Consider the following 12,639-nt stretch of genomic DNA (forward strand, 5'->3'; position numbering starts at 1 on the left):
CCAATAAAGACATCTGTGTAAATTGGCAACCCTGAAAAAAGAAGAGTTATAAAGTGATGTCTTAGAGAATTACAAGTTATAATTATTAGAGGGGTGAGAGTAGCTTTCTCCAACATTAATATTGTCAGTGCTATCTTACTCCCCTAGGATTACAAAACTCATCCATTGTCAATAAACTGCCTGGGGTTTGGGCTCTCTTTTACTATATTAGTTCATCATTTACAAAAATGAAACATTTTACATTTTCATAGAGATATGTTGAATTACATACCTTATTAGCAGCCATGGAAAAGTATTTAAAAGCAGTGATATTATTTTGTGGTACTGCAGGATTACCTTCTAAATACATCTAGGAAAAACAGAGAAGAGTAAATGTAAGAGAGAATACTAATGAATCTATAGGGGGATGTTTGCAAGTGATCTTTCCTGATGGCAGAGCAATAAGTTAGATAGGTGCTTCCCTTTTTGATCTTGCACTTTTCTCACAGAAATTACATAATTTTACATGTGGGAGGGATATTAAGAGAATTTCTAATCCAAACTGTATCCAATTGTAGCTATAATAACATAGCTAACATTAATATACTGCTTTAAGGTTTGCAAAGTGCTTTACACATATTGTCTCATTTTATCCTCACAATAACCCTTGGGGGTAGTTGTTGCTATTATCCCCATCTTACAGAAGAGGAAACTGAAATAGATGGAGGTTAAGTGACTTGCCAGGATCATAGAGCTAATAAGTGCCTGGAGCAGGATTTGAACTGAGGTTTTCCTGACTGCAGGTTTGGCACTCTACCCACTGTGCCACGTTTTCAACATTTCTACATTTCCAACCAATGGTCATCCAGCCACTACTTGAAAACCTCTAGTGGAGGGAAACCTTTGAAAACAGTCTGCCTATTTTGCTTTTGGACATCACCATTTCTTAGGAAGTTTTTTCTTATATAAAGCTCAAATCTGTCTCTCTGCTGCTTTGCTCTTCATTTGTTCTTAGTTCCATCTTCTGAGATCAAACACAACAAATCTAATTTCCTTCTGCATGACAACCCTTCAAATACTTGAAGACGGCTATCATGACCTTGCTCAGTCTTCTCTTTTCCTAGATAAATATCCCAATTTCTTCAAATGGGATTTATATTTCAATCCTCTCAACATCTTGGTTGTACCTCCTTGGACCCTTTTTCCAGCTTATCAGTACCTTTTATAAATATCCATTGTTTCTGTTCTGGCCAGAAACTCTGAGGGTCTTCCCCTCCCAGATTGATTCTTGTATGAAATCAACATTTTATGAAGCCATCTTTTGCCTCAGTTCTTACTTAGCCTTTAATCACTGAATGGGTGTTGCCCTCAGACAAAATGAAACCTGGGAAAGACCTTCTATCCAAAAAACCAGGGTCTCCCATCGCAACTGGGGCTGTCTCCAGTCGTCCAGACTTCTGTCTTACCACTGGACTCAGATGACTTTGGAGGAGAGAGTGAGGCTGATGATTTTCCACAGCCCTGCCTCACTTAAATCCAATTCACTTGCAAGACAAGACGTCACCCTCCTGATGTCATTGGTCCTCTTTGAGAATAAAAGTGAACAACAATGATCCTTCCTAAAATGAGATGCTTAGAACAGTACTCAGTTCCTCCAGATTTCTTCCTCTATTAGTTGGCATTTAAAATCATGAGGAGTCTGACCTCTGGGAGCCAGAGAAATCAGAGGACCATCTTTAAAGGGGTCTCACATTCATTTGGGTGTGAGTTTCAGTCTCTGGGCATTTAGATCTGCTTAGAAAATGATTCTAAACCATTTCCTTCAGATCTTGAGGTTCAGCATGCCTAAAGTAATGGAGAAAAGAAAGAGAGTACCTCCTAGAGACTAGGGGATTGGGATATTAGGGATGGCATCACATGCAGTATCTTCTTGGTGTGCCTCATTCCCTACCATCCTGGGATGTGCACAGAGCATGAGCTCAGCCCAGCATCTAGGGATTGAATTGCTAACTTATTTTTCCTTCCCTGGTAGGGTCTCATAACTATAAGAAGTTTTCAGCTTCTGAAGGACAGAATTAGTAAGAGCCCTTGCAGATTCCATGTTCAGGTATCCCAGGATGCTCAGAGGTGGTACTTTTCAATTACCCTGTCATTCCCCATGCAATGACAAATCACTTTCCAGCTCCCCTTGTCTTTCATGATTCAGAGTCAATATGTGCTATGGCAAAAAATCTTCTCCATCCAAATGTTCCCTGAGGTCTCTTCTTCATCTTTCTCAGTTCTTTGCCTCCACAACCCTATATCCTCTTCTACCCTCCCATTCCCTGGTGCCCTCTAGAGCCTTCACTCTCTTGATGACAAATTCTCTTTTATCATGGCTCTTTTCACTTAACACTCTTTCCATCTTCTTTTGCTGATTGAAACCTGACTCTCCCCAGGAGACACAGCATTCCTGACCAGCTACCTTTCTGCCTACACCAGAAACCATATGGTGGAGGACTTGAACCTTTTAGCTTTCAAACTCCTACACTGGAAAACTGGTTGCACACACTAGTGATCACCTTACAATAGTCTGCTATATCAAGGCTATATAGACCAGCTCCAACCAGGCTTCACTTAACTTTCTGAACATCTTCTTACAGATGCCTTGCCTCCTGTACCAGAGATCATGCCCCTTAACTCTTAAGCCGTGACTTTTCAGCTCTAGAACTCTTGCATTGAAGTTTCTGCTGTGCTGACTGGTGGATGCCTCAACCAGGCCAGTAGATTTAGGCCAGCTCCAGGGATGCTTCATTTTACTTCCTGCTGCCTTACCACTGCTCAGGTACTTTTTACCATTTTTGCTACTCAGTTCTGGAACCATAATTAAATCTACACAGCCATTGCTATTGGAAAGAGTGTATATGTCTTTACTTTGGCTTCACTCTCTATCCCTGTATCTTTTCCAAACCAAAATATCTTTCTGTGATCACCACTCCCCTGTAGTATGTGTGTGTTGTCTCTCCCTATTAGAATATATATTCCTTGAGGTCAGGGATTATCTTCACTTTTATATTTGCGGCACACAGCTCTTAATAAATGATTTTTCATTGGTTTTTTTTCTTTCTCCCATAACTCCTGAAACATTTCTTATTCTCCCAAGATGACATACTACTCTCACTTATATTCTGTCTCCTTGCCACTGTTACTCAGCAATCTTTCTTTCTTTGAGGTTCATTAAATCCAAATCCTTGTTGTAGCCATCCACCTATCTCCATCTACCTTCCTTATTTCTCAAGAGGATCAATAACTGAGTACCTTTCTTTCTTTCCCTAAACTTCAATATGTACATTAATGTTCCTCAACACCCTGATCTCTGTTCATCAACCTTGAATATATGGAAAAAAGCAGTCACTCTCTCATGATTACAAATGGAAATTGGTACAGAAAGTTTAAAAAGTTGGTCACCTATTGGTGGAGAGATTGGCAAGCCCAAGAGTGAAATTTGAAGAGTTCTTTAATGGAGAGAGAAAGAAAAGAGGAAGACAGCTACACAATCCCAAAACCTTAGCAACAAATCTACCTTTGGGAAATTCAAATTAGGAGCTATTGACTCTACTGACTTAGGTGAGCCTGGATGTGCATTCTGATTCAAGTGAATAGAAAGAGAGATATGGATTGACAGGGGACAGAAAGAGAAGTAGTATCAGAGGAGCACCTAAAGTTAGAGAAGTCTAACTTGCTTTTGAAGACCCCTAGGTGATGGATTCTTTTTGTGCTGGAGTTTATTATCTCATGAATAGAGGACTACTTTACCAGATGACCTGTGCAGTTCTTTTCCCACATATTAGGTCACATACTGTTTTCCAAAGAACAGGATTTTCCAGAATAAATGGATTTAGTGATGTCCTCCATAATATGGAATTACTATATTTTTCATTTTAGACCTTTATGTTTATTTGTTCCCATAAAACCCTAACTGCAGCACAGCTGATCATTTGCTTCTATATATTATTATTTTCACATAGGGATTCCAGTTCACCCCTGATGTGTCACAATAAAATCTGAAGTATTAATCAAAATGAAATATGTACCTTTCCCAGAAATGCCATGGCATTTGCACTTCCTGCCTTGGCCGCCTTCGAGAAGTAGTATAATGCTTTCTAAGAAAGAAGGAAACAGCATCACTGACATTCACAGAGAGGCTCAAGAAAAGGCCTAATTAAGTTTTCTCCATTAGAGAACGCTTAAAATTTGCTTTCAACCATAAAAATGGCTATTGTGGGAGTATATGTTTAACATTTATAGGCACAACTATTGCTATCTGTGAAAAATTAATAAAGCATATGCTTGACCACCTCCTGTTGATTTAAGAAGGATGAAAAGTAATTCCTACAAGAAGTGAGCACTTGCTTTGCTGATCTAGAATAGAATTCTTTCTGTAATTGGAATAGAGGCACCCAGACATGTGAGAACATAGTCAAGGGTACCAGTATCAGTAAAACAAATGTTTTTGTGTAAAACATTAGTAAAAATAATGTATTCATGGACTAGAAATCTTGAACCTTTGGGATGACAGTCATTTGAAACCTTTGTATCCCTATTATATAAGTCTGTGTCAACAATGGATAATTATGGAAATCTTTTGTACTGTTTATGACCTATAATGATGAAGAATCACTCAAATTAGACACAGTTCCATGGTTTTCTTCAGTAATCAGTTGAGGCCATAGGAAACTTAGAGGTCAATTAGTCCAACATCCTTATATTATAGTGGAATAAACTAGTCCATAGAGGCAAAGTGACCTCCTACGGTCATACTTGCAGTAAGTAAGACATCTTGAGATTCAATACCATGCCCTTAGACTATACATCTAGTCATCTTTTCCACTACAAAATGAAGTACTAGAAATTGAAATTGGGTTTCTAACAGACATGAACCTGAGACCAATACCTTTTTAAATGAAACTGGAGACCCCCAGAGATGGGGGCAACACATCTGATTCACACCAGAAATTGAACATAAGTTGAATGGGGCCCCAAAATGAACCAGGGCTTAACTGAATATACAACGAGTCTCTTCTTTTTTCAGAAAGGTCTTTATGATGTTCTACTTGGAATAATCAAAAGGAACAGCTATACTAATCAAAGCTGGACAGTTCCTTCAGACCTGTTTTGTGGGGTAGCAGTAGTTTGTTCCTCATACTCAGTGGTGGAGGTGAAGTGCAGGTAAGTTTTTGTTCTCTCAAAAGAAATATAAAGAGCTAATATGTATAATTCTGTTAAACAGGAATTTCTCACAGGTGTATTAACTAAAATCTTATCTCAGAATTCTTTCCTGGTTCCTATTTATTGAACTTAAACTGGCACAAAGTATCATGGTGGGGACTGGGGGGAGGGGGAAAGTCTTAATAATAATAATATATGCTTTAAATACATTATCTCACAAGAACTTCTTCAAGCAAGTACTTTATAGATTACTAAGACCATTTTACAGATGAGAAATTGAGGCTTAGAGTTGTTAGAGGTGTTAGGTGATTTGCTATGGTTGTACAAGTAGAAAGTATCAAAGGCAGGGTTTGAACTCAGCTCTTTCTGACTTCAAATTCTTTATTTTTCCCCCATTACACCTAAATGCCCCTGTTCATATTAAGACATTTATTCATTCATATCACAAATATTTATCAGATGGCTAATATACACTAGGTGTGTAGGGCATACAAAAATGACACAGACCTGATGCCAGCCCTAAAGCAATTTATGATCTACTAGGAGAACAAGATATACACAGCTATAGATTTTAGCTTGAAACGTGTCACAGACATCCTCCTAAAGAGTACAGAAGAGATATTTTATAATTTCAAAGAGAGGAGGGATCAACTTAGGGAAGGCTTCATGAAGAATTTGAACATAGCCTTGAAGTATGAGTAGTATTTTAATAGAAACAGAAGATGGGGACTGGGGACTCACAGAAAGCATGGTAGATAAGAGCAAGCAATATAAACCATTTCATGGTTTATACATTTCAAATTAAGTATGCAAAACATTAAATCGTACAGTTTGGCTAGAGTACTAGGACAGGTATAAGGATAGTAATGTAAAGTAATTTGGGCCTAGGTTGTAGAAGGCTTAGAATGCCAGACTAAAGGATTGGAAAGTAATACAGTAAACTGAAACAAGTGCTGGACTTAGAGTCAGAGGGTCTGTGGTTTTACTCTCTACAACTTGTGTCACTTTGAACACGTTATTTAAGCTATCTGGGCCTTAGTTTCCTCAAATATTAAAAAAGGGGGAATGGATGACATGACCTGAAAGGTCCCTTCTATTACCAAATCTATACAATGTATCTCTCTCGAAAGCAACTATTTAGAGAGGGCAAGAATGCACCCAGGCCTTTATAAGAGAGTAAACTGCTCCCCCTGACACAAATTAAACCTTTGGGGAGTTGTTTTCAAAATGACATAGCCCTAGAGGCCCAAAGAAGTTGCTGAATCTCTCTGAAATACCTAATTTATCCCCAGGGAGTAGCTTACTCACTTGACAGTGGCTGAAGCCCCGAAGTGCTTTGCTTGTGTTTTCTTTATTGGGCTGGGGGAGGGGAGGAAATTTTCTTGGAAAATCTGGTAGTATTTCCTGGTATCTACTCTAATTGTTCCTCTTTGATTTTACTATTGGGCACCCAAAATGTACTTGCCAAATCTAGTGTATTCTAAGCCTGTGTGCATATTTACAAGTAGAAATAATCTTAATATTCTGAGTAGAAAATTCAAGATAATGCAATCAAAGTTGCACATACCTTTTTTAAAAAAAATTATTTTAAAAGTCTTTGGAGGGGTAAAAACGCCCCTTTGACTTAATTTCCCCTTAATTTTTTAAGGCAGTGTCCACAGAGCAGTAAGTGAGCTGGGTTAATCAGTCAGAATGCCCTAAATGGCGGTTACATGAAGTTACTTGGAATTCTGCTTGTTAAGTTCTAGTTAGCCAAAGAACCCCCTCGATTCATTGATAAAAAAGTGTTTCTGTAGCTGGAGAGGCCATCCTGTGAAGAGAGGCACAGGAGTCCATGATGGGGAGAGTGGCCCAATAAATGACTCAAGTGTTGCCTCTGGAGCAATTACAACTCTGAGGCAAATCAGCCAACTCAGATTTACTTTGATGTTTGGATCATATGAGGGAACAGCTGGTACAGGGAAAGGAACAGTGAGTCTGAGCTCAGGGTTTCAGGGTTCAAATCTTGACTGCCATTTATTACCTGTGTAAACTAGGGGAAAAAAGATCAATTTATCAGGGCCATATTTTCTTCTTCTGTAAAATGAAGGGGTTAGATTAGATGAATCCTAAGGTCCCTTTATACATCTCAGTCTAGAATGTAGTCTGAGTAGGTAAGCTGTTCAATAAATGAATATTTATTAAAGCTCCTATTTGCAATGAATGTACTGTTTTCAGTGCTAGGGACAAAAATGAAATCCTCTACTATCCTCAAGGAGCTTTAAATATATCAGAAAAGAAAACATGTATATCACTACCTATATAAGTATTCTTTCATGTATTTAATATGAAAAGTTATTTTTTATGATCATTATCTTGGAGATGAAGAGCTTTCCCTAGGCCCCTTTTCCCCAAGTTCAATGTCTTCTTCAGAAGGACATTACTGATAATGAGATTGCATTGAGTCTCCTTATCCTGGCCATTCCCCAACCCAAGCTACTTCCTTATCCAGAAAACAACCTATGTGGGAAATCTTTCTTAAAGATTTACCCAAGACAAGATCTAGTCAGACAGTAAAAGACACTCTAAGTTTGGGCTAACGGATGCATTTCTGCTCCTTGTGTTTGCTCAGACAGGTCTGGGAAAAAGTTGATTTTCCCTATTATCAAGACAGGTAATGCAGAAATTGAGAGAAGGGAGAGAGAGAGAGAGAGAGAGAGAGAGAGAGAGAGAGAGAGAGAGAGAGAGGAGTGGGGGGGGAGAGGGGGGAAAGAGAGAGGGGAGAGAATCGGGGGGAAAGAAAAGGGGGGGGAAGAGAGGGCAGGAGTTGGGGAACAGAGAAAAAGTGTGAACCATGTACTGAACTCATTGAGCAAGGAAAAGGGATGACCAGATAGCTGCCAGGATTTTTGACTGGGTGGTATGTATGAATATCTGGACCTCATAGGAAAATAAATTAGTGAGAGATAGAGGTAGGGGGAAGAACCTGGAAGTGATAACGAGAAGCAAGAAGTATTCCAACTTTCTTGCCTTGACCATTAAACAACTGAAGGCATAGCTAGTCCTAAAAAGGATGGTCAAGAGTTCTGTGTTATCTGGAGAAAGTCAGGTTTTAATAGTAGCTAGAAGATGGAAGGAATGGGGGAGAAAAAGATTAAGGATGAAGGGAAGTTTATTGCCTATGGAACAGGCATTCCAGAGGGCATAGTGGAAGGGTTGGGTGGTGTTTGGTTGATGAAATTCATTGGAACAACATCTCACATTTATGTCTGTCATGTTTAGAAAACATTTTTTTCTATGTGATACTTCTATAGTACAGCAGTGTAAGTAGTATTATCTACATTTTGCATATCAGCAAACAGAAGCTCAGATAGGTTAAGGGACCAAGGTCACATAGCTAGTAAGGGTTAGAGTTGAGCCTTGAACCCAAGAATTCTGACATCAAGACCAATTGCCTTTCCATTTCACCACAATGCCGCATTTGTCCTGCAGCACTTAGATGGGACATTTTTTTTTAACCTAAAATATTTAAAAGATTCCCCCCTCCCTCTTACAGATTAGGCATGGGTGATCTTAAATAAGCAGGGAGAGAAGTACTGAATCAGGTTTCACTATTAATGGGAAATGCGAAACTGTCACTATGTATTGATCAAAGATTTTGTTTTTCTCTGGAGACTAATGTGAAGAAGGCCATTATAGCCTTGGACTTTCGATCTAAAATAAGCAGCCCAATGCAGTGGCAACAAGATTCTGGAATTCCTTACTTAAGAAGCTAAAACACTGGTTATGAGATATGTAAAAATTAAAGAACTATAATACATCCATCTCAGATTGCATAGACTAGCAATTTCATTACATTTTATGAAATGACCTTTATTTGTTATGAGGCTTATTCAGTCTTCACTGTATCTCACATAAAACGTAAACCTCAGTAATAAAATAAAAATAACTCATAAAAAATAAATCAAGATCCTCAAAAAGGACTAGCTGATTTTTCTCTTAAGTAGAGTTCCTTATGGAATAGTTGTTTTTACTACTTAGTAATAGGAAATTTAGAATACACAGAAATAGGGTATATGGTCCTTTGAGACAAAGACTGTGGCATGAATGAAAATGGTGTTATAAAAGTATCATTTAAGAAATCCCTGTTGAGTGGATTCAACTCTGAGTTGGAGGGAGGGGTATACTCAGAAATGACTGATGTAAAAACAAAAGCTATCAATAAAACTTATTTAAATTTAAAAATACCTATTTCACTCCCCTGAAATAAGATTTGGATTCTTATAACATTGTTAGGCTCTAGAAATTATCCCTTATATTTCTGTCTTGTGGCATCTTCTGTAGACCTTCCTATGAACAATGTATTTTTCTTAACATAAATGTAAAGTGTTAATTATTTTCCCAATCTCACAGGAATAAGGTGAAGACTGGTTAATAAAAATGACTGAAAGGTGCTTTGCAAATACAGAAAAAATTTTAATAATATTTTTAATTATGTTCTAAGTTAATTGCTTTAGTACTAAATATAGGCCCATGTCTAATGAATCTATGACCAGGCCAAATCCCCAGCAGGATGAGTACAGGGATGCATGGATCATATTACCTGGTATGGTGGGTAGGGCCAGCACGGGCTAGGATAGGTTTTGCAAAACTACATTAGCCACCTTTTTTAGCTTTTGCAAAGCTGTCCCAGCCACCTTCTTATGCATAAGGACCTGTCTGTCTAGTTATGTTACCAGTCAATAATATAGATAAGCAGCAGTCTGGGATAGGATGGGAAGTTTGGCCTTTTTTAAACTTAGGTACCAGGACATATATCTTAGCTTTTCCTTCAGGGCTAGAGGTAAGAAATAAAAAGGCCAATTTTTCCTTTCCACCAAATCAGCCCTGAGCACTCCCCTTCCCCGCCCCCACATCATTCCTCTGTTCATGTATCACATCTTTTAGAAGAACAGGAAGAGGTAGGAGGTTATTCCTGGGTGATTTGTATCCCTTAAGAAGTAGTGGATAAAACCAGAGGATAAATAGGCTTCTTTGAAGTCCCCTCCATCCTTCTTCCCCTTCCCTCTAATTTCCACCCTCATCCCCAATCAATAATCCTTGCCCTAAAGGCAAACTCATCTACAACTCTACTAAGATTAATGGTACATCCCATTCAATTTTAAGGCTGAATTTTATATGTACCTACATAGAAATCCTGTTCCAGTCCTTTTCGTCCTGTTAGATGTAATTGTCCGAGAGATACCTAAGGATAATGATTAAAATGATCAGTTTCTTGAACACTGAAAGGACAATCAGTTATGCATCATGTTGCTATGGTATTCGGATTCTTCAGGGATTCACCATCTTCCTTGAATTTTGTGTTTCTTAGGAGACAGCATAAAGCTACTAGCTTAGGCATCTTTTTCTGAGCTGAGGAGATGTGCTCTTATAAATACGTCAGGAATTGTCTATTGCTAGCCGCAGCTGTTCAGACCTAACAGTATGGTGGTTTGATAGAATGTGGCAACTAGGTTCTTATACAAGAGGGGCTAATTAAGTCGATGCTTTCAGGAATTCCACTGAGATGATTTTACAACATTATTCCCTAAAATATATTGATCATGGGTCCTTCTTAAATCCATTTAAGTGAAGGAGAATATTTATTGATGCCTTTTATTTTTCTCTCTAAAAAATCATTTTTTTTTCAAAAGAAATGTTCACTTGGAAAAATAGAATGCAAATAATGCTGCAATTTTATTATTACAGTCATACTTGTAGCCCTCAGGGAGGTTGTTTGGTAGGAGACACAAGCTAAGGAAAGCCAATGGATAAAACATTAGGGGGATAGAAAAAGACACATTTTTCCCTTCAGCACTCAGATAGGTGCATGGTTAATCAAGTCACTTGTTATTTTTCGTGTTCTAAAAGTGGAGGCTCATTAGTATACATTACTTGTATCTGAGTATCTCCTCTTTCTGCCAAAAATTTATAGTATTGGTATACATCCCAATCCAGAATCTCACTGTTGAAACTCAGATTTTCAGTTCTGTCAGCTAGTGTCACTTTTTCCACGGGGACACCTTCATTTTTTTCCAATTTATCAGCAACTGTGAAAGAAACATACCCAGGAATAATCAAATATACATACGTGAATGATGACAGTAGAAAGTACAATGCTATGCAGATCATTCTTAAATTACACAAAAGCCTGTTCAACTAACTAAAGCAGAAGAGGCTGCTGAGCATATAATTGTCATTATTTTTAATTTAGTGATTCTTGCGTATTTTTTGTAAACAGATATCCAAGGAGCCTAGTTATTTGTTTCCAACTTTCTAGATCACCAAAGTATGTGGACTTTAGTGGACACAATATTTGTTGAGTTTAACTGAATTTTTATCTTATACAAATAATCACCTCACTACATTCCTCTAGATGGAAAAAGATAGAAGAAAAATGATACGGAGGAGTTAAACCCTAACAGAAACAAGTAAATAGTAAGAAAGCACCTAGCTGTCCTTGATGAGTTCAGTCCAGGAAGTACAGATAAATAACATCTAAGGGGACATAAAGGATTGACATTTGTGATTGCCAAGCCCCATCAGTGATTTCTAAAAAGTCATGGAGAATGGAAAATATAGCATTGGGTTAGAGAAGGACAAATGATGTTCTGATTTTCAAAAAAAGCAAAGGATGAAACACGTGCAAATATTCTCTATGTAAAACAATGGTTATTGAACATCTAGAAATTGAAACAGTGATAAACAGTTATTATCAAGCATATATCATGCAAGACTAATCTCATTTCATTTTTTAAAATAGGGTTACTAGACTGATAGATTGGGGAATGCTATAAATAAAATTTACCTATATTTTAGCAAAATGTTTTATTTTTTCCCCACTTAATAGTATTTTATTTTTTCCAATTACATGTAAAAATTGTTTTCAACATTCACTTTAATAAGATTTTGAATACCAAATTTTTCTCACTGCCTCCTCTCTCCCCTCCCCAAGATGGCAAGCAATGTGATATGAGTTATAAATGTTCAATCATGTTAAACACATTTCCACATTAGTCATGTTGTGAAAGAAGAATCAGAACAAAAGGGAAAAGCCATGAGAAAGAAAAAAAAGTGAAAATAGAATGCTTTGATATTCATTCAGACTCCATAGTTCTTTCTCTGGATGTGGATAGCATTTTCTATCATGAGTCTTTTGGAATTATCTTAGATCACTGTATTGCTGAGAAAAGCTCAGTCTGTGTATCACCAGTGCAATATTCACAGGACCAAGGCGACAATGAATATGCTGATGTAGTTCTGAATTGCAAAGTATAATAGACTCCATATAGAAAGCAGAAAAAAAAAACATTTATTCAGATACCAGAAAGCCAAATCCCAACACTAGAAAAATCAAATCCATAATAGTAACCAAGAAATCAATATACATTAGCACTGCAGGGTACAATGCCATTCCCAAGCCTTCTCTCCCAC

The 12,639-nt window shown here is 37.6% G+C and overlaps 1 protein-coding gene across 6 annotated transcripts in view; it reads right to left on the reverse strand.

The window, feature by feature from the left end:
- Nucleotides 1-12,639, reverse strand: part of SEL1L2 (SEL1L2 adaptor subunit of SYVN1 ubiquitin ligase) — a 172,514-nt gene that overhangs the window by 46,650 nt on the left and 113,225 nt on the right. For all 6 annotated transcript variants that reach the window (XM_072634487.1, XM_072634483.1, XM_072634482.1 and 3 more), the window contains 4 exons: nucleotides 11,101-11,255; nucleotides 10,355-10,411; nucleotides 4,053-4,121; nucleotides 272-349 (listed from right to left, as the gene is read on the reverse strand). In XM_072634487.1, the coding sequence (XP_072490588.1) occupies nucleotides 272-349; nucleotides 4,053-4,121; nucleotides 10,355-10,411; nucleotides 11,101-11,255 (359 nt within the window). The remainder of the gene's footprint in view (nucleotides 1-271; nucleotides 350-4,052; nucleotides 4,122-10,354; nucleotides 10,412-11,100; nucleotides 11,256-12,639) is intronic.

This window comes from Notamacropus eugenii, chromosome 1, assembly GCF_028372415.1.
Source record: "Notamacropus eugenii isolate mMacEug1 chromosome 1, mMacEug1.pri_v2, whole genome shotgun sequence".
NCBI lineage: Eukaryota > Metazoa > Chordata > Mammalia > Diprotodontia > Macropodidae > Notamacropus > Notamacropus eugenii.